Here is a 25,279-nt window from a genome sequence, read left to right on the forward strand (position 1 = left end):
AGGTACAAATTCTGCATTCAGGGAATGCGCTCTGATAGTGTTTGACCCTCAGCAGGTACAATGCACAGCAGAGACCGAGGGGATTCCTGTGCCGCTGTGCAGGAGTCCAGACTCTGGGTCTTGGCTGAACAGGGCAAAGTTCCCGTGTTTGGACAGGCTCAGGGGCTGCCCCCGGGGAGCGAGGGCTCGGCGCGGGGGTGAGCGGGCAGCGGACAAACGGACACAGGGACAAACGGCCCCAGAGCTTCAGTTGCAGCGGCAGCAGCGGCAGCAGCAGCGAAAGAAGCGACTTTGTTGACTCCCTCTCGCTTCTCCTCTCCCTCTCCCGCAGTCCTGTACTCTGTCCCGCTCTCCCTTTCCCGGTGACCCTCCTCTCCCAGTCTCTCTCTCCCCCTGCCCCCGGCCCACCCCCAGCCCCGGGCGGGGCTGCCCCGTGCCCGGCCCCGGGCATCCTGCTGCGGTCTCGCCTCCGGCCGGCTCTGGCCGTGCTGGCGCTGGCGCTGCTGGGCGGGCATCAGCCTGGGGCTGGGGCGGCATCGCCTCCCTTTGGCTCCACCTGGCCCCAGCCCGGCCCCGGCCCCGGCTCCTCCCGGGCCCCACAGAGGGCACAGGCGGCCGCTGCGGCTTGCCCAGCCTGAGCTCTGCTGCTCGGCAGCGCGGCTGCCGGCCCCGAGCCGCCGCCTGGGCATGGCCGGCCCGGGGCACTTGAGGGGTGCTCAGGGGCCCTTGCTGGCCTCGGGCCGAGCGCTGACAGCCGCGTCCCACCGGCAGGGAAGGCGCAGCAGGGCCTGAAGGAGCAGGACAGGCTGGGCTCGCTGCCGGGGCACGGCAGCTTTGGCAGCATCTTCGCGGCCACGCGGCTCTCGGATGGCGCCCCAGTGAGCGGCGGGGCCGGCGGCGGGCACAGGAGGAGGGGGCAGACGAGGAGGTGGGCGGAGGATGGGTCTGGGCAGGATGGGCGGTGAGCTGAGCCCGCTGCTGCCCTTGGCTTGCAGGTGGCCATCAAAAGGGTGCCACGGAAGCGTGTCCGGCACTGGGGCGAGCTGGTGAGTGAGCGGGGCCAGCGGCAGCAGCCGGGGCTGCCGGGCGGGGATGAGCCGAGCCCCGGCAGGGTGGAAGCCGCCAGGATGCCCCGAGGGAGAGCGGGCGTGGGGCCAGCGCAGGGTGCAGAGCATCCCAGGCTGGCTGAGGGCTCCCCGAGCCCCGGCACGGCATCGGCCCCACTGAGGGCATCGTGCTCCTCCCGCAGCCCGACGGCACCAGCGCACCCCTGGAGATCGTGCTGCTGGCCAAGGTGTCCACTGGCTTCCCTGGTGTGGTCCAGCTGCTGGAGTGCCTTGAGCTCCCCAACGACATCGTGATGGTGCTGGAGCGCCCGGAGCGGTTTCAGGACCTGCAGCGTTTCATTGGGGCACGGGGGTTCCTGCCCGAGGAGGTGGTGCGGGAGCTGTTCCGCCAGGTGCTGGAGGCCGTGCGGCACTGCACCAGCTGCGGGGTCCTGCACAGGGACATCAAACCAGAGACCATCCTGCTTGACCTGCACACCGGGCAGGCCAAATTGATTGACTTTGGCTGTGGCACCTACCTGCAAGAGACAGCCTACACTCACTTTGCAGGTGAGCCCATGCAGGGGTGTGCTCCTGGTCCCAGCATCTCATGGCCCAACATTTCACAGCCCTAACTGGGTGTGGCAGCAGGGATTCTCTCTCTTGCTGCCCTTCATGGCACTGAGTCTTCAGCTGAGTTGTTTTTGAGCAGGGCTGAGTAGGGAACCAGCTTCCAACCCTGCTGGCAGCTTTTGCCAGCCACTCTGCCCGGAACTGGGGCTGGGGCAGCCAGCCCAACAAAAACACCCGTGGGTAAAGGTAGCAGAGAGGGGGAAGCGGAACCTGTGCCCCAGCCAGTTTGGTGTTCAGGTGAGAAAGGGCTTGGACTGCTCCACTCACCTGGTCTGTTTTGGGTTGATAATGTTTTTTGGGGCAATGCAGGCAGGGATAATGATGTCATGGTATTTCACCAGCACTGAGTGGGTTCTTCCTTATTATGGTCGGGCCTTGCCAGGGCTTTCGCTGCCCTCTTCCAGCACCAGTGGCTTCTTTCCCAACCCCAAGTCTGTACACAAGTCCCAGGTGCTGCCGAGAGGGCAGTGGTCACCCCGTGTGCCACTGGGGCAGCCCCCACACGCCCAGGGATGCTGGGGCCAGGCTCTGGGAGCAGCAGCATCCCCCTGCTGAACTCCATCTCTATTCCATAGGAACATGGTCATACAGCCCCCCGGAATGGACCCACTTTGGCTGGTACTATGGCAAGCCAGCTACCATCTGGTCCCTCGGCATCCTGCTGCACCAGATGGTCTGTGGGGAGCACCCTTTCAGGAGGGGCCAGAACATCAGCTGGGATCATCAGCTCTCGCTGCCACAAGGGCTCTCTCGAGGTGGATCCTCATCTCTGGCCACGGGGGGAATCCCAGTGCTGGGAGACAGCAGCAAGCTCGTGGGCATCCCGCTCTGGCAGCTGCTGAGGAGGTGGCACATGTCCTGCTCTCCTGCTCTCCTCCAAAACAGGGAATTGATGGGAAAGCTTGGATCCAGCTCTGAGCACATCCAGCACAGCCTGGGCTGAAACTGAAGCTGCTGTGTCTCCTGTGGCATAGCAGCCCAGTGCCCTGTGCGGGGAGCCCCAGCCCCAGAGCACAGCACACAACAGTGCAGTCCGGGCTGCAGCAGCTGCCCTGCAGCCCTGGCTTGGCTGTTTGTGGCAAGGGAATGCTCCCTGTGTCCAGCTGTCCCTGCAGGATGGCCCCAGGGCAGAGCCCAGCCGGGCTCCCACTGCAGCCCCTGCAGCCTGGGGCAGACAGTGCTCCCAGAGCTGGGGTTCCTGGGGAGCACCCGGAGCTGTGCCTTGCACTCTGTTGCCGTGTGTCACAGTGCAGGCTGGCTCATGCTGTGTGAATGTACCAGCCCTGGTTTGACTGCCAGGGGCCTCGCCCAGTCACATCTCTCCCAGGGCTGCAGCATTTCACTGGCCAGAATCTGACAAGGCATAGAGATCACAGAAATGAAATTATCCAGACTGGGTATTTCAAAGGGCCTTTAGAAGGAAGGGCTTCACAAAAAACGCTCTCTGTTTGCCACATGAACATCGGGGTGAGTGCTCTCTCTGTCTCCACCACCCCCCCCACCCCCAGCCAATGTTACAGACACCCACTCCCTCACACATCCCCCTCTTGCCTTCCCACTGCCGTGTCCTGTGAGAGCTTCCCAGCCCCTCATCCCTTCATGGCCCCGTCCCCTCAGGGGCTGCCCCAGCCTGGCCAAGCTGCCCGGCAGCAGCGCCGCAGCCCCACAGCAGCTCCAGAGGAGCCCCATCCAGAGGCACCCGGGAGCCCTCAGCAATCCAGCCAGCAGCACACGGGCAGGAGGACACAGAGGGCACTTCCTGCCTGGCACAGGGCTTGTGGCCATCTCCAGGCACCGCTCTCACAGGGATCCCCGCAGCTCTGGCCCCTGCCCAGCTGCTCTGTCACCAGCACAAAAGCTTCCGCAGAACCACCAAAGGCCAAGGGGCTTCTGGCCATTTTCCCTGCAACACTGCACGCCTGGGCAGCTGGCCGAGACCAGGCACCCTTGTCCCCCTCTTCCCCTAAGCCCTGCACAGCCTGGGTAGCAAAAGAAAGCTCCTGGGAGTCTGTGTATGCTAACAAACTCTATATTCATATACTAAAGAAAAAACAAAAGGAAGAAAAGAACAATCTGAAAGAAATGGAAAATTCCCGCTGCCTCAGGTGGTCCCAGCAGACAGAGCCTCTGGCATCAGCTCTCTGCAGAGCTGCAGCAGCGCAGCCAGCCGAGCGCCGAGAGACCAGGCCGAGTCCTCCATGCCCTGTGGAGCTGATCTTGCAGCCTCTGGAAGACGGAATATGGCTCACTCTGCAGTGCCTGGAGGACATGCAATGTTGCAAGTGCCACGTCTGACATGGCACTGCTGGTGTCCTCTGTCAGGTGTTGAAGGGCTGAAAGAGAGAGGGACAGAGCCATGGTCAGATGCCGCATCTGCGGGGAGCCGAGGAGAGCGCCCTGGCAGGGCCATGGCAGCCGGCTCTAGCCATGGCCAGGAGGGAGCAGGGACCAAGGGGACCAGCCCGAAGCTGCTGGCCACCAATGCCCCGGGTGGCCCTGAAATCTCTGTGTGCTCTGCCCACGCCGGCCATGGTGCACACAGGAAGCAGAGCTCTCGGCAGCCGGGGCAGGGCTTGCAGCTCCCCCGGCAGCCCCCGCTGGCCTCACTCACCGTTGCAGATGAGCCAGAGCTCTTCCTTCTTCCCCCTCAGGTGCCGCGCGGCCATCCCTGTGAACACAGAGCCTGTGAGGGCGCCAGCAGCACAGCTCCCTGCCAGCGGCGCTGCCGGCGCTGTGGCCACACGGGCTGCTGGCCCGGCAGGGCTCAGCCCAGCCCTTGGCGCACGCTGCCGCCCCAGGGCACGGCTGCCAGAGGGCGGCAGCAGCAATGCCCAGGCCAGCGGGGGCTCCACGGCGCCGGGCCCGGCTGGCGCTGCCGGGGCAGCAGGTGGGGCTGGGGCCGAGCTGCGGTGGGCCGGGCTGGGGAGGGAGCCCGGGCTCGTGGCTCACCCGTGAACCTGATGGCCGCCGCTCGCAGGGACTCCTGTGGGCTCTGCAGGTAGGGCAGGGCCCGGCGCAGGTGCTCAGCCGCTCTGCTGCTGTCTTCTGCCAGCTGGAGAGAGCGGCAGGAGGGAAGGCTGGGCCCGGGCTCAGCCCCTGGGCCGGGCGCTGCCTGCACCGCCCTCAGGGGGCTTCTCTGGGCTGAGGCTGGGGCTTGCAGGCAGTCCTTACCAGGCACTCGCTGAACTTCCACAGATTCTGGTTCTTCACCAGTCTTTCAAGATCCTTCCTCTTCAGGAACTTGGCCACACAAAGCAGCGTTTTCCCAGAAGCCTGGAGAGCAGCAGAGACGCGGAGTTGGCCCCACAGCCCAGGGCTCAGGACCCGCGTCCCTGTGCCAAGGCCTGCAGGAGGCTGCAGCCCGGCAGGCGCCAGGCCAGGAGGCAGCCGAGCCCCCTGCCAGGGGGACAGCAGCAGCCCACGAGTCCTCACCTGTGCCACAAGCCAATTGCCATCATGGCAGTGGAAGAAGAGGGGCAGCAGGCGCTGGCGCAGGGGTGTCTTCAAGGCCTTTTTTTCCCTTTCCTGTGGAAGAGTCACCAATGTTCGGAAGAGCAGGATGGACATCAGCTGAACCTGCCAATTGTTCTGTATGGAAGCAAGAAGACAAGACCTCAGCATTGCGGCTGCACGGGGCTCAGCTTGGCGCAGGCCTGCAAATGCACAGGACACAGTGTGCGGGCAGCAGCCAGTGGCCGTGGCTGGGGGCAGTGAGCCTTACGTGGTCAAAGAGTGGCAGGAGCGCCTCAAGCAGCTGCAGTGTGATGGGGCCGGGCATCAGCGTGTCGCTGTCCAAGATGATAAAGCTGAGTAGCATGACTGTCATGAAAACTATCTCTCCATCTGCATCCCACAGGAACTGCACAAGACTTTCAGTCAGGCTCCACATTGTTTTGGTCTGTGCGGAACACAAGTTTGTGAAATGCCATCCTGCTGCCGCAGGGCCCAGAGGCCAAAGGCCTGCCCCCAAGCACTCGGGCAGCTGAACGGGGAGGCGGGAGAGCTGGGAGCAGCTGCCCCAGCGCCCAAGGCCCTGCCAAGCCCAAGTGACTGCATTCCCCAGCTCAGCCTCAGCCGCTGCCCCTTTCTCACCATGAAGGGCTCCTCAATGAGCTCAAGAAGGGCCCTGAGCGCCAGGCGATGCCTCTCTCTGCACTCGCTCTGCAGCTGCCTTGACAAGATTGTCAGGACTGTTAGCACCACGTTGACTCAAGTCCAGGAACTGGAGGACCTGAAAGGCACAGGCCAGTGACAGGGGAGCCGGCCGGCGGCAGCCCGGAGCCGCACAGGCCGGGGCCTGGGCAGCAGCACAGGGCGCGGGCACCGTCCCAGGCAGCTGCGGCTCCCAGAGTGCAAAGAGCTGGGAGGCAGCTGAGCCAGGCAGCGCTGGCCATCAGGCTCACCTCCACAAGGAAGGCCAGGGCGGGCAGCTCCCAGCATGGCTCCTGTGTGCTGAGCAGCCGCAGCAGGTAGCGAGCGATGCGGGAGCACAAGGGGATGGAGACACAGCACATCTCCCTGGCAGGAGAAAAAGGAGCCAAGCCTGTGGGCCAGGGGGACAAAGCTCTGCCAGGACTGATGCACAGAGCTCTGCTCTTTCCCCAGCATCCTGCAAGGGGCCCTGGGCTATTTGGGAGGCAGCTCCTGCTGGGCACCCTCCTCTGCCAGCCTTTTCCAGTCTGTTTGGCCATCCCTCAATGACAAGGCCCTCTGACCCACAACCACAGGGACTGTGTGGAGCTCCCTGGGCCCGGAGCACAAATGTCAGAGGCTGTGGGGAGAAGGGGCTCTCACCTGGCCAGCAGAGCCACGGCATAGTGGTGGGTGTCAGCACACAGCAGCGTGTCCCAGCCACAGTTGCCTTCCATTGCCACCACCACATCCTGGTGCTGCATGCGGCAGAGCAGGGACTTCAGGGTCTGCACTGCAAACCTTCGTGCGCAGCAAAGGCCAGGTCACGCTGGGAGCACTGGCTCCGGGCCAGGGACATGGCAGGGACAGGAGGAGTGGGATGGAGCACCTGTTGGGGCTGGTGGCAAGGCCGTATTGCTCCTGGCATCCCTTCCAGAAGGCATCGACCTCCTCTGGCATATCCAGAGTGCTGAAGAACACTTGGGAGAGCAGATGCACAAAGAGGCGGGGGAAATAGACCGTCACCATATGTGGGACACAGGGCACCTGGAGGATCTTCCACATCACCACGGTTGCCTGCAAAGGACAAAGCCCCCGAGAGAGCGCTCAGTGCCCAGGTGTCCGTGTGGCAGGGCCCGAGCTTGGCAGGGAGAGGCCCGGAGAGACCTTGGCAGGGGAGCACGGGGCCTGCTGGGCCTGGAGCTGCCCCTGGGCCAGGTTTCAGGCCAGCGCCTGCGGCAGGGAGATGCAGTGGGGGAAGGAGGATGGAGAGCTGCTGGAGAGGCGGCCTTGGGGCCAGCAAAGGCCAGTTAGAGAAACTCACAGCCAGGACAAAGACACCCGTTTTGTCCCCGTCGGAGGTGCACGCGCTGTGCTTGGGCCAGTTGCCCAGCACATGCAGGAGGATCAGCAGCGCCGGCTCTTCAGTCCTGGGCGAGCACATGATGCTCTTCCACATGGTGAAAGCAGCTCTGTGGGGTTAGAGCTCTGTCTCAGGGGGGTCTCAGACACAGCACGGGGGCCTAGGCAGCAGTGGGGACCTGAGCTGGCTGCCAGCTCTGCCTCTGCCCACTGTCACTGGCCAGCAGCAGCCAGGCAGCCCAGGCCTGTGGGGACAGGCCCCTGAGGGGCAGCGAGGGAGCATGGCAGCAGGCTCGAGGCCTGACGTGCCAGGTCTTGCAAAGGGAGCAGCCAGAGGGCCCTGGAACTCTCTGTTGCTCGGACACCTGGGCCCGGCTGTACAGGCTGATGGGCTGGGGAGCCCTGAGCCCTCTGGGCAGGTGGGCCCCATACCTGTCACAGGACGGGGCCACACGCAGGAGCGTCACGACTACGTCAGCGGGCTGTGCTTCCGTCAGATCCAGCAGGCTCCTGTTCAGCCTGTGCTCAGAAAAGTGATTGGCCAGGAGCCACTGGTGGATGGACCTGACCAGGGCAGGCACCTGGAGAAGGCACGGGGACACTTGGAAAGCGGCCAGAGGGAGGAATGTGCCCAGCTTCTCCAGACAAGTGCTTCCCTTGCCACCATGCTGCCATGGCCTCCAAGAGTTCCAGTGACCAGCAGGCATGGCTTGGGAGAGCAAGCAATTCCTGGGAGGATCAAAGCCTGGCCACAGGCTGCTTACTTGCTTTGGGTTGGAAAAGCCCTCCTCTACCAGCATATCCAGCAGAGCAGCACTGGTCTTAGTTTTGAAGATGTGCGAATAGGCTCTGAGCCCAGTGCCCATGGTGCTGGTCTCTTCCGCCCGGATTTTCTTGATGAATTTGCAAACCAGCTGTAGGAGAAGGGCAAGAAGCCAGGGATGTTGCAGGGAACGCTGCAAGTGCGGTGCCAGCAGGCCCAGCCCAGGTGGGGATGGCTGCAGGTACCTGCGCTGTTCTGCGGAAGAGGCCACAGGCGGGCTCCTGCTCTTGTGTGCGCTCCAGGGCTGCACCTGGCAAAGAGCGAGCGCAGCCAGAGCTGAGGGGCTGCGGGAGAGGCCGGAGAACACGGCCCAGCCCTGCGCTCCCCAGGCAGGGAGAGCTCCGGGATGCCCCAGGGGATGGAGCACGGCCCCTGCGGGGTGTCTGCCCAGCCCCTCTTCCGTCCTGTCCATGGGCATGGCCCAGGGGATGGGATGGGATGGGATGGGATGGGATGGGATGCAAAGGTGCCAAGCGGGCTGCAGGCACCAAGCCTGCGGCCCAGCGCTGGCACTCACCCTCCTGTGGCGGCCCGAGTGTCACCACCTCTTTGGTTTCCTGTGTTGGAGCAGGTCCACGGCCTTCTTCCTCCTCCTCCACCCAGGGCAGCTTGGGCACTCTTGGGTCTCTCTGCTCCATGTCTTCTTCATCCTTATTCCATTCTGTCCATGGGAACATCCCCAGGAGATGGGATGGGTTGGGATGCAATGCGATGGGATGTGATGGGATGGGATGCAGTGGGATGCAATGGGATGGGATGGGATGGGATGGGATGGGATGCAAAGGTGCCAAGCTGGCTGCAGGCACCAAGCCTGTGGCCCAGCTCTGGCACTCACCCTCCTGCGGCAGCTCAAACGACACCACCTCTTTGGTTTCCCATGCTGGGGCAGCTGCAGGGCCTTCTTCCTCCTGTTCCCCCCAGGCCACCTTGGGCGCTCTCAGGGGTCTCTGCTCCATGTTAGTGACTGGATTTGTGGCTACTTGCAGGAGAGATGCCTTGGAAAAGCTCTGAGTCAGCAGGTCCTGCAATTGTGCCTGGAAGGCACCTTCAAGACAGAAGCCTGGGGAAGGCTACAGGACAGCAAGTCCTGCACTCTGGTCTCCAGGGTTCCTGCCACAAGGACAGGAGATTCCTGTCAAGGATTGTGGTGGGGCCTCGAGGACACTGGTGGCAGGGATGGGAGATGCCTCTGGGGCACCAAGTGCCACACTCTGCCCTCAAGAGCACCTGCAGAAGAGAAGCCTCGGCAAGGCCACGGGTCACCAAGTCCTGTGGCCTGGCCTCGAGCTCAGCTGCAGGAATAATGCCTGGGAAAGGCTGCGGGTCAGACAGGAACGAGTGCGCTGTGCGGGGGCTCCTGACGGCACCGCTCTGTCCCGTTGTGCCCCGTGGCCTGTTCCCAGCAGCCGGGCAAGCTTCTATTTCCCACGTGTCACAAAGGGCCCTTGGTCACCGGGTTCCGTTCCATGGCATGGTGACCGTGCTGCAGCGTGCCAGCCAGGGCCCTTGCACACACTGCCTTCGGCCCTGGGGCCGCCCCCAGCCCAGCCAAAGTGGCCCAGCTTGGAAGGAGTCCCTGGCCCCAGGTGTCTAAGACAGCCCGCACAGGATCTTTAGCAAGGGCTCAGAGCATCAGCAAACACTGCCCGGCTCTGCGGGCTCACTCCTATCCCCATATCTTTCCCTGAGAGCATTTGAATTTCTAAATTAGAATCATTTGAAGGGAGGGCATGTTCATTTTCCATTTCAGAGAAGCCTTCTGCCTTCATTAGCAGATGCCTCTCTCTTCAGAGCAAGGCAATTGTTTATCATCTTGCAGATCCGCAGTTGCTGGGGAGCCCCGTTTTACACCAGGCACCTGGAGAACCATTGCCAGCAATTGGGAAAATCCTAGCTGCTCCATCCAGCCGTAGATGAGCTCTCCAAATTTGCCCCAAAATTGGGTCCAGCTCTTAGAGGCCACAAAGAGCAAGTCCAAGCGACTTGATGATATTTTTAGCCCAGAAAGCCCTGCAGCTGATGGCACACTTGACAATCAGCAGGGGACACAGCTAGGCCAAAGGCCAGACCTCTGCTGGGAGCCTTTCTCCTCAAACACCCTTCAAACAAACCTCCATGCAAGTCACTTGGGAAAGTTTCTTCAAATGATCCATTGCTGGCACACAACTACACAGCCGTATGGGAAAGATCCTAAAGCAGCTGCTCTGGAGTCAAAGAGCCAGCACTAAGAGGAATCCTTGTCATCTATTTGCAGCTGAATGCCACTTTGGGGGATTTGAAGGAGTTTGGAAGGAGCTAGAGAGTGGACCTCTGAGTTTTTTAAAGGATGCCATTGCTTTTACTTCTCTTCTACATAGCCAAGAAGGGTGACTTTGGCTCACATCTCCACTGCATGACTCACAAGGCCGCAAGACTTGTAGTTCCAAGAGCTTTGAAGGATTTCTTGGCCAAGAAGACACTGCCAACAAGGATATTTCTGTTTTGGAGCCAATGCTTCGATATTTCCTCTTCTGGCCTCACGCTACAGTAGAAGCTTCCTTAGCCAATCATGTTAGGACACACAAACCTACAGCACTGCATCCTAAGCTTCTTGTTTACCATTGGAACCACTTTGATTTTTTCTAGATCTTCAGCCCTAAAATTCTCAACTTTCCTCCACTTCAACTTTCCTCCCCATGTCTCTGCTCTAATCAACTAGAAATCCGCATGCTGGCTTCTAGCACCTAAGTTTGGAAGCCCTTTCCAAGGTTTCCGATGAAATGCTGTGTTTGATTCTAAGCTTTGCTGACAAGTCCAAAGGCCTGAGATTTCCCTGCGTTTGGCTTTCCAACAGCACCGATGCTGTTAGTTGCAGAGTGCCCAGGATCCCTCTTGCAAGTCAACTGTGGCAGGAAGAAGGCGGCTGCCAGGGGGCTGCTTGTGGCCTCTGACAGCCCCATTGCTCAGGGCTTGCCAGCGCCCCAGCCCCTCAGGGGCTGCCCCAGCCCAGCCAAGCTGCCCGGCAGCAGCGCCGCAGCCCCACAGCAGCTCCAGAGGAGCCCCATCCAGAGGCACCCGGGAGCCCTCAGCAATCCAGCCAGCAGCACACGGGCAGGAGGACACAGAGGACGCTTCCTGCCTGGCACAGGGCTTGTGGCCATCTCCAGGCACCGCTCTCACAGGGATCCCCGCAGCTCCGGGCCCTGCCCAGCCGCTCTGTCACCAGCACAAAGGCTTCCACAGAACCATCAAAGGCCAAGGGGCTTCTGGCCATTTTCCCTGCAACACTGCACGCCTGGGCAGCTGGCCCAGCCCAGGCACCCTTGTCCCCCTCTTCCCCTAAGCCCTGCACAGCCTGGGTAGCAAAAGAAAGCTCCTGGGAGTCTGTGTATGCTAACAAACTCTATATTCATATACTAAAGAAAAAACAAAAGGAAGAAAAGAACAATCTGAAAGAAATGGAAAATTCCCGCTGCCTCAGGTGGTCCCAGCAGACAGAGCCTCTGGCATCAGCTCTCTGCAGAGCTGCAGCAGCGCAGCCAGCCGAGCGCCGAGAGACCAGGCCGAGTCCTCCATGCCCTGTGGAGCTGATCCTGATCCTGCAGCCTCTGGAAGATGGAATATGGCTCACTCTGCAGTGCCTGGAGGACATGCAATGTTGCAAGTGCCACGTCTGACACGGCACTTCTGGTGTCCTCTGTCAGGTGTTGAAGGGCTGAAAGAGACAGGGAATGAACTGTAATAAGTAGCAATACGTTCGTTTATTAATAAATCAATAGCTAATTAATTATACAATATCAAAGCAATAACTACATAGCTAATACCACTTGATTCTTAAATGTGCAGCCACACATGGTTGCTTGGCTTGCAGGAATCGTATAGTGCTTTGGGAATTCCATGGTAAAGATATACCTTATAAGGAAAAGTTCACCCAGCAGTCTCAGAGGAGAGCTGTAACAACAATCCCTAAACTCACAAGAATTGCTTAGGCTTGCAGGAATCGTACAGTGTTCTGAAAATTCCACTGTATAGATATGCCTTATGAAGAAAAGTTCACTCAGCGGTTAAAAGAGGAAGACTTGGAGCCTTCATCCTACGACCACCAGAAGGCAGAAAAAGCCCCCCTAGCAACTGAACAAGCAAGAGCAAAAGACAGACCACGTCATCCCTGAACCCAGGAGAAGAAGGCAATAAAAGCTGAACTTTGGGGATAGGAACGGCGCAAGCCTAGAGGAGCAGAGACTCCAGGCCACCCCACGCTGAACTTTGCTTATTCTTGTATGCATAATAAAAAAAAAAATTAAAATTGTATGATCCTTAAATCCAGTGAATTCATTTATCACAATTTGGTGCCGTGACTCGGATCCAGAAAACGGGGTTGGTTCGAGAATCCTGGGGGAGCGCCCCACGACCTGGTGGCCCTGGCCTTCTCACCCGACCCCTCATCTGGACTGACAAACCTAAATTCGGGAATAAGCAAGGAAAACACCGGTAACCCTGTAAACTTTGTGCACGAAGATCTGAGCGACGACGCAGGACGCGTGAGTATACGAGGTGAAGCGCTCGGTTGGGGTTGGGATCCCAGGGCACGGTGAATGAGACGTCCACCTGCGGACGACGTGAGAGGGACCCTCGAGTAGTGCGGTTCTCGTAGCCCGCGAGGGAGCGAGCCACGACCGAGGGGTTTTGTGTGTGTGTGTGTGTGTGTGTGGAGGTGCCTTGGAAGATGGGGCAGAAGAAGAGCAAGCCTTCTGATCCCATGGGGGAAGGTCCCCAGTTACCCCCAATACCTAAGGACAGTCCGTTAGGATTAATGATCAAGTATTGGGATGACTTTCCCTCCAGAAAGGGGAAGGATAAGGCAAAAATGATAAATTATTGCATGGTAGTGTGGGGAGGTAAGAATCTGGATTCAGGAAGTATATACTGGCCCGTTTTCAGATCCTTCGAGGATTGGGCCTGTCAAGCCCTGAACATTTATGTGAATTCTAAAGAGCCGGTGAACCTGGAGGAGAGTGCACATGCTAAATTATCGTTGGTAGGAAGTAATGAGCAAACAGCTAGGTTGTTCCCCCTTAAGGGAAGTCAAGGGGAGGAAGACAAAAAGTCTCGACCGGAGGAATATGTTCCTATTTATCCTCCCCCGTATATACCACCAGCTCCCCCTGAACCCCTCCCAAACGCACCCCAGGCATCGGCCCCTAATAGACAGCAGGTCACGGACTCCCCGGATTGCAGGAGGCGTACTCGGAGTCAGATGAGGACAGTAATTGAGGAAGGAGAGAGCAGTGGGTTGTTCCCTCTCAGGGAAATAGCATTAGGAGGACCTGAAGCTGGGATGGGGTTTGTCACTCTCCCCTTGAACTCAGGAGATGTCCACGAGTTTAAGAAAGAGATGGGAAAATTATTAGAAGAGCCTATAGGAGTAGCAGAAAGAGTGGATCAGTTCCTAGGGCCAAACATATATACTTGGGTGGAGATGCAATCCATTCTAGGCATCCTATTTACAACAGAGGAGAGAGGGATGATTAGAAGGGCAGGAATGAGGATTTGGGACATCCAACATGTTCAAGGTCCCGCGGCTGATGTGAAATGGCCCTTGCAAAATCCCAGCTGGAACAATCAGGACCCCAACCATCGTGGTCATATGCAGGACTTAAGAACCATCATAATCCAGGGCATACGAGAGGCTGTGCCCCGAGGACAAAATATAAGCAAGGCGTTCAAAGAGTGCCAAGGAAAAGATGAGACCCCCACTGAATGGTTGGAAAGATTAAGGAAGAGTTTTCAGTTATACTCAGGGGTGGACCCAGAGAGGCCAATGGGGCAAGCGCTCCTTAAAACACAATTTGTAGCCAAATCATGGGAGGATGTTTGAAAGAAATTAGAAAAGTTAGAGGATTGGCAGGGCAGAGGGCTTGATGAATTGCTCAGGGAGGCTCAGAAGGTATATGTTAGACAGGAGGATGAGGCACACAAAAGACAAGTTCGGATGATGGTGGCGGCAGTCAGGGAGGGACAGCGAAACAACCCTCCACCACGAGAAAGAAATGGCATGAGGAGAGGTCCCCGGGATTTAGGAGGACCTCCACCTGGAGGGAGAGAAGGAACAGTGTGCTACTGTTGTGGTGGAAAAGGACACATGAAGAGGGAATGTCGAAAGAGGCTTAGGGATGAGAAAATGTTCAAAGAGGATTAGGGGGGTCAAGGGCTCTATCTATTGGGGACCCAAATGTCATCGGAGCCCTTGGTAAAACTTAAGGTGGGTCCCCAGCAAACCCCCATAACCTTCCTTGTAGATACAGGGGCTGAGAGATCAACAGTTCAATCTTTGCCCCCAGGATGTAAGATTTCACCTTCCACAGTACAGGTTTTGGGGCAAAAGGAGAACCTTTCAAGGTTCCTGTAATTAAAGATGTTTTATAGAATCAGAGAAGAAAATAGGGGTAGGATCACTGCTACTGGTCCCTGAAGCTGATTACAATTTATTAGGAAGAGATTTAATGGTGGAATTAGGGAAAAATATAAATATTTAAGAAAAACAGCTAAAAGTCAGGTTGTGCCCCTTACGGCCACTGACGAAGAGAAAATCAACCCAGAAGTCTGGTATACCCCTGATACAGCAGGAAGATTGAATATAGAGCCCTTCACAGTCAACATTCAAAACCCAGAAATCCCAGTAAGGATAAAACAATATCCCATGTCAGATGAGGGGCAAAGGGGACTAAAACCAGAGGTAGAACGGTTAATACAACAAGGGCTCTTGGAACCTTGCATGCCTCCCTTCAACACCCCCATCTTACCTGTAAAGAAACCAGATGGAAAATACCGATTAGTACATGATCTAAGGGAAATAAATAAGAGAACCATTGCCCGGTTCCCTGTAGTAGCAAACCCCCATACATTGCTCAGTCAATTGAAACCAGATGATCACTGGTATAGTGTTATAGATTTGAAAGATGCCTTTTGGGCGTGCCCCTTGAAAGAAGAATGTAGAGATTATTTTGCATTTGAATTAGAAGATCCTGATACCCACCGAAAGCAACAACTAAGGTGGACAGTGCTCCCACAGGGATTCACAGAATCCCCAAATTTGTTTGGGCAGGCACTAGAGCAAATAATGAAATCCTATACCCCGAACCAAGGAATAACCATTGTTCAATATGTAGATGGCCTTTTAATTGCTGGAAAAAGCGAGGAATCAGTTAGAGAAGAAAGCATTAAGCTTCTGAACTTTTTAAGCATCCAGGGGCTGAAGGTGTCCAAAAGTAAATTGCAATTTGTAGAAGAAGAAGTGAAGTACCTAGGACACTGACTTAGTAAAGGAACTAAAACACTAGACCCAGGGAGGGTTAAGGGAATCCTCTCCCTTCCTCCCCCAAGAAATAAGAGACAAATCAGGCAGCTATTGGGTCTTGTAGGATACTGCAGACAATGGATTGAAAACTTTAGTGGTCAAGTAAAATTTTTGTATGAAAAACTAACTGCTGAAGGTTTGATGAAATGGACTGAGAAGGATGATGAATCATCAGAACAATTAAAAGAGGAATTGGCTAATGCCCCGGTGCTAAGCCTCCCGGATGTTAGGAGACCCTTTTATTTGTTTGTTAACACTGAGGCAGGAGTAGCATTTGGGGTACTGGCTCAGGTCTGGGCCGGCAGTCGAAAACCAGTAGCATTTATTTCTAAAATCCTAGACCCTGTAAGTAGAGGATGGCCAACATGTTTGCAGATTATAGTGGCAACAGCCCTCTTAGTGGAAGAAGCTCTCAAAATTACCTATGGAGGAGAACTGAAAGTCTTTACCCCCCATAACATACGGGCAGTATTGCAACAAAAGGCAGAAAAATGGATAACAGACTCAAGACTTTTGAAATACGAGGGCATTTTACTGTCATCCCCTTGGTTGATACTTGAAACCACCTCTCTGCAAAACCCTGCTGAATTCTTGTTTGGAGATCCACAGGAGAATTTAACTCATGACTGCCTACATAGCATAGAAAAACAAACAAAAATTAGGCCGGACCTCGAAGAGGAAGAACTGGAAGAGGGAGAAGGGTTATTTGTGGATGGGTCCTCTAGAGTTGTTGAGGGAAAGCGAATCTCTGGATATGTGATTGTAGGAGGTGAAAATTTGGAAATAATGGAATCTGGACCTTTGAGTCCTAGTTGGTCAGCCCAGACCTGTGAGCTGTATGCAGTATTGCGGGCTCTAAAATTCTTGGAAGCTAAGGTTGGGACCATCTACACGGACTCAAAATATGCCTTTGGAGTGGTACACACTTTTGGGAAAATTTGGGAAGAAAGAGGGTTAATAAACTCCCGAGGAAGAGAATTAATACATCAGGAACTAATTACTCAGGTACTACAAGCTTTAAGAGGCCCAAAGAAAATAGCAATCGTACATGTTAAAGGACATCAAAAGGGTCTGTCCCATTTGATCAGAGGAAACAACACAGCAGACAGAGAGGCAAAGGAAGCTGCTCTCAGAAAATTCCAGGATCAGGGGAAAAGGAGAACGCGAGATGATGAGAAAGTTCCAGTCCTGAGCTTTACAGCCCAGGAAAAGGAGAAATTAGACAAAATGGGAATAAAAGAGAATGGGGGTATCCAAAAATTGCCTGATGATAGGGAGGTACTGCCAAAATCTATGGCCCAAGAATAGTGCAGCAGCTGCATGACCAGACTCATTGGGGAACCCAAGCCTTAGTAGATCAATTAACTATTAAGTATATGTGTATAGGAATTTACGATATAGCAAAACAAGTAGTTAGGGGATGTATAACATGCCAAAGAGTTAACAGACATCAGGCTCGAGAAAGGATTCCAGGAGGAAGGGAATTAGCACACAGACCTTTTTCACATGTACAAATAGATTTCACTGAGCTACCAAAAGTAGGGAGATACAAGTACTTCTTGGTACTGGTAGATCATCTAACCCACTTTGTAGAAGCATATCCTACATCGCGGGCTACTGCAAATGTGGTGATTAAAACCCTGCTGGAAGAAATAATCCCTAGGTATGGACTAGTAGAAATATTAGACTCTGATAGAGGTCCCCATTTTGCAAACAAAGATCTGAGAGAGGTAACCATGGCCTTAGGCACTAAATGGCAATATCACACCCCTTGGCACCCTCAAAGCTCAGGGAGGGTGGAAAGGGAAAATGGAGAAATCAAGAAGCAACTCACCAAGCTCATGGTAGAAACTAAAATGTCTTGGGTCAGATGTTTACCCATGGCATTGCTAAACATTAGAACCCAACCTAGGACGGATGTGGGAATCTCTCCCTTTGAAATGCTTTATGGAATGCCTTACAACTTAGAACTCCCGGGGAACCATCCTTGCATGCAAGATAGTCAAATTCAGGGTTACATACAACAGTTAATGAAACGGAGGGAGGAATTAACACAAAAAGGGCTATTGGGACAAAGACCCCCTTTGGATATAATAATGCATAAGCTTACACCCGGAGATAGGCTCCTAATTAAGACTTGGAAAGAGACATCCCTAACACCCCACTGGGAAGGTCCCTATGTTGTCCTGTTTACCACAGAAACAGCCATCCCAACTACTGAAAAAGGCTGGACACATGCCAGTCGAGTGAAAGGACCCATCCCTGCAGACACCCCTTGGGAGGTGACCAGTCGCCCTGGAGATCTACGGCCAACCCTTCGGAAGGCACAGGGACCTGCGCCAGCTGGGAACGGGAATGACTGAATTAGGGGACAGAGAGCTATACCGATTGAGACTCTTGGCAAGAAAACCCCTACAGGAACTGGAACAGGAGTTAAAGTGCCCTCTGCCGTGGAAAACCTGGAATGAACTGACGCTTGCTCTTTCAGTAGTGGCTGAAGTGAGATGAGAATTATTCAATTACGCCGAGTGTCTTAAATGTCGGGAATCTTCTTGTTGGGCGTGGGTAAAAATCTTTTGTGGGGGCTGTAAAGACAAATGGTGGATTCTCCAGTCACATTTGGTGGGGAGTGCATGGTGTCTTCCTTGTGATTGGGATTGGAGAAGAGCAAATCCATTAAGAGCCTTAAGAGAATTTATAAGGATCCCTGGAGAGCGGGAGATCCCCGACAGAGAAGCAGCATCACTAGTTGAAAATCTAGAACAGAGAAGAGATTGGGCCCTGGCATGGGAATTCCAACACCAATTGCAGAGGATCACACGCCAAAACCAGACAGTCATATTAACTACCTTGTGTAAGAAGGGAATCCACGTTCCTCTGGGGTGGCAAGTGAGGCCTGACGAGTGGAATAGCACGATTCGCCGCTATTCCCGAGTCTATCAACAACAAAAACGTAGGGAGCGTAGGGAAGAACGACGTAACTCTAGGAAGACAGGAGAAAGGGAATAAAAGGCAAAGGGTAGACCCTAAGTAGGTGTGGGACTCAGGCCCTGTAAAGCTCGCTAGGGACGGCAGAGAGTCCGTCGTAAAATCAAAGAAATCCTTTGCAAGAGACCCTTTGCCTGGAGGCCTGACAGCCTGCCCTTAGGAGTGGGGGCAGGAGTTAAGGAGAAAGCCCAAATAATGCACCCCCTGAAGACTCCCCCTGCTGCCGAGAAGATAATGATCCCTGCAGAGCGACGCACCCAGGCTGGCAGGCGAGGCAGAGAGGTGAGGAGTAGTGGGGGAGAGCAACAGAGCACAGGAAGAGGAACGGAGCCCAGGAAAGCCCCAGGTAAAAGAGATATGAGTACAAAAGGAGAAAGAAATTTGTTGCTAGGACCCTGCCCTGCTTGGCGAGCTCCCTTAATTATTATAACCCTGAGCCTCCCGGCTGCCTGGGGAAACCCTCATCAGCCTTACAAAGAGAACATGATCCCCCTAAATAAATGGACCTGATCCCTGACTGGTATCAGGCCTTTTTGCAATCTACTGGATCTATGGGGAATACCACAGGTTTAAGTTTACTAACATTAGTACTGCATGACAGTACGCTAGACACGAATGGAAGAAGCAGAAAACCTGGCAGCTTCAAGGAGTAGTGGGAGAACAAATTAATATTGGATGTTGAATGTTTAATGGGTCTGACTATACTAACACAATTGCAATCAGTGTTTCCATGGGTCAGAAGGATAAACAAATAGCAGATTGTGCATACCCAATAATACGAGACTGCTGGCAAAACTTCACATTAACTCACACTGCAGAGGTAGTTTGTCTCTGGTCGAAAGATACACAGGGCCTTTCTTTTAAATTTATAATAGATACTAAAACGCACTCTACCACTGCTGAACCTCACAATATCACCACTCCACCTGCACCACCAGTCATACTCACCCCAAAAATTTTCGAAATTGGACTTTATATAATCAGGAAAACTGGTCAACAACAAATATTATTCAATCCAGCATGGTCTCTCAAACAGGTCAAACTGCTGATGCAGACCAATGTTTCAGACATCCAGCCAGCTTGTTCTTCGTTTTTACAAATATCCTTTGAAGGCTGAACCATTTGGCTCTGGAAACGCAGCTCTTTTAAAACAAGGAAACCTAGAGATGTGACCGGTGTTCTAGGCACAGGACTGGGAATTCTGAATAGCATTGATTCGGAAGTACTAATGAACAAATTGGCTGCTACGACTAGAGATCTGTCCAAATTACAGCAACCACTGAAGTCATCTCTGTTAGCCTTGGGGACACACCAGTGGATGCTGTCAAACATTTTGCCAAAGTGGGAAAGAGTAAATGTGAACGATCACAAATTGGTGATTGATGCACTCAGTGCTGCACAAAATAATGTTTCCTTAGCCCTCAGCTGTATCCAAGCACAATTGTGGATGCAGTCAGTTTCTGCCTCAATTATAAGAGAAGGCGAGGAAGGCACTTTCCCCACAGAAATTCGGAAAATAATCTGGGACAATGCCAACGATTTTGAAAGAGAATTCCAGTCCTGGTGGAAACTGGTGAATTTTACCTATAATGCTATTTCAAATACAGCTACTGCTTTTGTCTTGACCATACACAATGCCTCTGTACATCTAGTTTTTCCTGTTATTGCATTAGGAATAAACCATGACGGAGCTGTTCTCTATCCTATAGAACATAGGGGATGGGCCCATCAGTTTGATGACACATGGCAAACTGTAGATTTGGAATCTTGTATTATCCGAGAACAACTGGGGTTCATCTGTGAAGGCAATGTAATTATAGCCCAAGATATCTGTTTAGACACGGAGCAAAACATTTGTCATTTTGAGATTCGTCCTAATGAGATTTCTAAAACAGTTCTTACATCCATAGGCAATGGATGTGCGTGTTTTAGAACTATTTGTGATTCTGTGCTTGTAGATGATATTGTGGTGGATACAAAGAATCACTCAAACTTCTGTGCTTGTAACTTCACTAAGATTACAGGGTGTGATATCGCTTATGAAGCTAAAGTCACCTCTTACCACCTATTACAATCCAACTACACACTGCTTCACAAGCTAATGCCCACCCCGATTGGGATGAACTTCACTCTAATGAGACAACTGATGCTCCATCAAGACCTGATCCAAATCCTCGAGAAAATCAAGGAAAGCGGACAGAAAACCCTAGTGACTGTTCATCATGACGCAGGAAAAATACACCGGGTTATAGAGAGGGTAAAGCAAGATGGCGAGCACAGGCGGTGGGATGCCCTGTTCGGGTGGGCTCCTACTACCACAGGTGTCCTAAACAGTATATGCCATCCCATTGCTGTTCTTTTGATTCTGATTGTGCTTGGTTTTATTTTGTCAGCAGTTCTATTCATTATGAATTGGAATATGATGAAAAAGCTAAGGAAATTGGCATCTATAATTAGTGCACATAGCTTAACTGATGAGGAAACTCAGTTAACACTTGCTAGTGTTAAAAACGCCAATCACTTGTTTCCAAAATTTTAAAAGTTTAATAGTAATAAAATGGTTATAAAAATAGTAATACAATTAGAGTAATAATAATTTGAAAAAACAGAATTAGGACAATATGAGACAATAAAGACAAAGAGTTACGGACGTCCGGGTACCTTTTTCTGGGCAGCACAAGCCCGAAAAAGGACCCCTGTTAACAAAGGATTAACCCTTAAAAACAATCCCCTGTTGCATATTCATACACTTCATACATGATGCATCAATTCCATTCAAATACAGGATTCTGTCTGGTCATCGTCAACTTCTTCCTCCAAATCCTAACAGTGCCTTCGAGGCGGGAAGAAGTTGGTTTCTTCTGATAAGAGGGCCATAAATTCTTCTTCTCTGAAAGATTTAGGTGTCAGGTGGCTGCTATCTCGCTGCGAGTCCTTTCTTTTTAAAAAAGTATCCTACATAGCATCGTTTCTATTTTAACAATTTTTATAACCTAAAACTATATTTAACACAGTACTTAAGAAAACTAATACAGCATTACTTTCTAACACAACACATAGAATATTCATTTTAATATTTGCGAAAAGGCAATCATAAAATACATGCATTTTTCACACTAGGAAGGAACTAAAAAGATTTAATGATCAAAACTGGTAAAAAAAATGGGGGATTGTAATAAGTAGCAATACATTTGTTCATTAATTAAATCAATAGCTAAAAAATTATACAATATCAAAGCAATAACTAAATAGCTAAAACTGCTTGATTCTTAAATGCGCAGCCACATATGGTTGCTTGGCTTGCAGGAATCGTATAGTGCTTTGGGAATTCCATGGTAAAGATATACCTTATAAGGGAAAGTTCACCCAGCGGTCACAGAGGAAGGCTGTAACAACAATCCTTAAACTCACAAGAATTGCTTAGGCTTGCAGGAATCGTATAGTGTTCTGAAAATTCCACTGTATAGGTATGCCTTATAAGGAAAAGTTCACTCAGCGCTTAAAGAGGAAGACTTGGAGCCTTCATCCCACGACCACCAGAAGGCAGAAAAAGACCCCCTAGCAACTGAACGAGCAAGCGCAAAAGACAGACCACGTCATCCCTGGACCTGGGAGAAGAAGGCAATAAAAGGCGAACCTTGGGGATAGGAACGGCGCGAGCCTAGAGGAGCAGAGACTCCAGGCCACCCCACACTGAACTTTGCTTATTCTTGTATGCATAATAATAATAATAAAAAAATAATAATTGTATGATCCTTAAATCCAGTGAACTCGTTTATCACACCCATGAAATGTTGCGTCTCACGCAAAGAAGAAAGAAGCCACAAGCCAACACCCTTCTGTATTGCTACACTGTTTTCTTTGGTTACTTCTCTAACAGGAATGACTTTGGGGTGTGATTTGTTTGTTTCTCTCTTTCGTTCCTTGGGGCGCGCGGCGGCTCCTCCGTTGGGTTCACGGGGCAACGGAGGAACGGCCGCGAGCTCCGGCGGCTCCGCAGCAGCAGCAGCAGCAGCAGCAGCAGCAGCAGCAGCAGCAGCAGCAGCAGCAGCAGCGCTTTTCTCAATCGATTTTCCGATCGACTTTTCCCTCCCTTCGCATCCCCTTCTCCCTCCCACTCACTGTATTCCCGTCCCGTTCCGTGCCGGGCCGTGCCGTCCGTGTTCCGCCTCTCCCAGCCCGGCTGATGCCGGGTCCCGCAAGGCGCCCCTTGGCGGGGCCGCCCCGTGCCCGCCCCTGCCCGGCCCGCCGTGGTTCCGCCTCAGCCGTGCTCTCTCCGTACCGGCTGTGGCGCCGCTGGAAGAGCCGCTTGCTCTGGTGCTGGCGGAGCATCGTGGTCTTTTGGCTCGGCCTGGCGCGGGCTCTGGCCCAGCCCCGGCCGAGGCCCCGGCCCCGAACGAAGCCCCTGCCGCGGTTCCGCCCGCAGCCGCTCCGCTGCCGCCCGGCTCCCGCCCCGTGGCCGAGAGCGTGGCCGGCAGCTTCCCCGCTCCGAGCTCCGCCGCTCGCCAGCTCGGCCGCCGGCCCCGAGCCGCCGCAGCCCGGGGCGGCTCGGCAAGCAGCAGCGCGCCGGGCGGGCGGGTGCCCCGGGCAGAAGAGCGGCAGCGCGGTGCCGCCCGCACGGGCGGAGAAGCCTCCCCTGGAGCAGCTCTACCGGCAGGGCCCGCTGCTGGGCAGCGGCGGCTGCGGCAGCGTTTACTCCGGGACCCGGCTCGCCGACGGCGCCCCGGTAAGAGACGGGGCCGGCTCGGAGGGCGGCAGCGGGCGGCGGGCGGCGGGCGACGAGCTCAGCCCGCCGCTTGCCTTGGCTCGCAGGTGGCCATCAAGCGAGTGTCCCGGGAGCGCATCTCGGAGTGGGCGCGGCTGGTGAGTGAGCGGGGCCAGCGGGAGGAGCCGGCGGGGCGGGCCGGGCGGGGCTGAGGCGAGGCCCGGCAGGGCGGCAGCCGGAACGCTGCGAGGGGAGCGAGCGTGGAAGTGAGCGGGGGCCGCGCAGCGCCCCGGGCCGGGCCATGGCGAGCCGCGGCGGGGCCGGGCAGGGGCTGCCCGAAGCGCGGCGCAGCATCGGCCCCGCTGACGGCATCGCGGTCCCCCCGCAGCGCAACGGCGCCCTTGTGCCCCTGGAGCTGGCGCTGCTGTGGATGGTGTCGCGGCCTGGCTTCCGCGGCGTCGTGCGGCTCCTGGACTGGTTCGAGGTGCCCGAGGGCTTCGCGCTGGTCATGGAGCGTCCGCAGCGCTGTCAGGACCTCTGGTACTTCCTGCACCAGCGGCGGTTCCTGACGGAGCCCATGGCACGGGGGCTGTTCCGCCAGGTGCTGGAGGCCGTGCGGCACTGCAGCAGCCGCGGCGTCCTGCACCGCGACATCAAGGCCGAGAACGTCCTCGTCGACCTGGCCACGGGCGAGGCCAAGCTCATCGACTTCGGCTGCGGCACGATCCTCCAGGACACGATCTACACCCGGATGTCAGGTGAGCCCAAGCCGGGGCCCAGCCGGGCAGCTGAGTTCCCTGCTTTGCTGGCCGAGGGGGAAGAGGGGGGAAGGAAGGAGGGGGAATCCTTCTTCAACCAGCTGCAGCCAAGTTGCTTTTTGGCAGGGCAGGGGCTGGCTGTTGTGGAACGGGAGCTGGCTGGGAGGGAGGCAAGGAGGGCGGGAGGGAGCAGCATGGGCCTGATGAGCTGCGCCTTTGTCCCATAGGAACGCCGGAGTACAGCCCACCAGAGTGGATCCTCTTTGGCTGCTACCATGGCCAGCCAGCCACTATCTGGTCCCTGGGCATCCTGCTCTATGAGCTGGTCTGCGGGCACCTTCCTTTCCACACCAACGAGGACATCGTCCGGGGCCAGCTCGTCTTCCCACCTCGGGTGTCTCAAGGTGGGGATGCGCCTTCAAGGCACGAGGGGAAGAACGGGCTTGGGAGGGGCAGCTGGCACATAAGCATCCTGCTCTTGCAGCTGGTGAGGAGGTGGATCTCCTGGGCTTAGCTGGAGGAGGTGGCACCAGTGCCTCTGTGCTGGTGTCCTCCGCAAGAGAGGATCAATAGGAAGCTTTTGGGTGCAGCTCTGAGCACTCCTGGTGTTGCCTGGGCACTGTGGAATGTGGGAGAGCATGGACAGGAGCCTTCTGGTTTCTCTCCGCAGAGTGCCAGCACCTCATCAGGTGGTGTTTATCCATGGACCCCACACACAGGCCATGCTTGGAGGACCTTTTTGAGCATTCTTGGCTGCAGGAGCCCTGCCTGGCCCAGGAGACAGCAGAGATGCATCCCTGAGCACAGTAGGATCCAGGAGCCCAGCAAGCAGCAGCGGCACGCGTCTCGTGGCACTGGAAGAAAACCCCGGAGCGTTTCCCTGCGGCCACGGCGCGGAGGAGAGAGCGCAGCCGAGGAGATGCTGCTTCCGCTGGTCCCCACGAGCTGTGGAGGGAGCGGCTCCGTGCTGCCCGTCCCATTGGAGAAGTGGTGGCAGTGCAGTGAAGGTGACACGGACTGGGACAGAGGAAACATCCCCCTGCAGCTCAATGGCATCGTGATGTCCCCGCAAGCCGAGGCACAGCTGGCGTGTTCTTCTGGAGCACGACGTGGAGCTGGGAACACCATCCTGGAGCTGGCCGCTGGCGGGGCAGAGCCAATTGGTTTTGGCTGCGGCCCCTGCCTGAAGGACACGCTCTGCACTCCGATGAAATCAAGATGAGTCCCCAGCCGGCGCAGGGGCGGGGGGATGCTGGTGCTTCCAGGCACGACAGGGCTCGGCCTGGCCACGTGCCGGAGGTTCCCTGCTCGGCAGCGCTGGGGAATATTAATTTTTCTGCCGGCCGCCGAGCTGCTTTTTGGCACGGGCTGAGGCGGGGGCAGCCAGCCTGACAAAAGCATCCATCCATATGGATGGGGGGCTGCAGAGGGGGGGGACGGGTTCTGAAGCTGTGCCCCAGCTGGTCTGCTCTGCAGGCCCTTGAGGAAGGGGTGCAT

At 55.2% G+C, this 25,279-nt stretch overlaps 1 protein-coding gene and 1 pseudogene across 1 annotated transcript; both read left to right on the top strand.

The window, feature by feature from the left end:
* Window positions 1–60: 60 nt before the first annotated feature.
* LOC143696319 (serine/threonine-protein kinase pim-3-like) lies at window positions 61–13,248 on the top strand (annotated as a pseudogene).
* A 9,257-nt stretch (window positions 13,249–22,505) lies between these two features.
* LOC129131851 (serine/threonine-protein kinase pim-1-like) lies at window positions 22,506–24,788 on the top strand. Its single transcript, XM_054650841.2, has 5 exons — window positions 22,506–23,045; window positions 23,132–23,182; window positions 23,413–23,782; window positions 24,010–24,186; window positions 24,453–24,788. Exons 1-5 carry the CDS (start codon window positions 22,506–22,508, stop codon window positions 24,581–24,583), a joined length of 1,269 nt encoding a protein of 422 aa, XP_054506816.2. The 3' UTR covers window positions 24,584–24,788.
* The last annotated feature ends 491 nt before the right edge of the window (window positions 24,789–25,279 follow it).

This window comes from Agelaius phoeniceus, chromosome 33, assembly GCF_051311805.1.
Source record: "Agelaius phoeniceus isolate bAgePho1 chromosome 33, bAgePho1.hap1, whole genome shotgun sequence".
NCBI classification, from domain to species: domain Eukaryota; kingdom Metazoa; phylum Chordata; class Aves; order Passeriformes; family Icteridae; genus Agelaius; species Agelaius phoeniceus.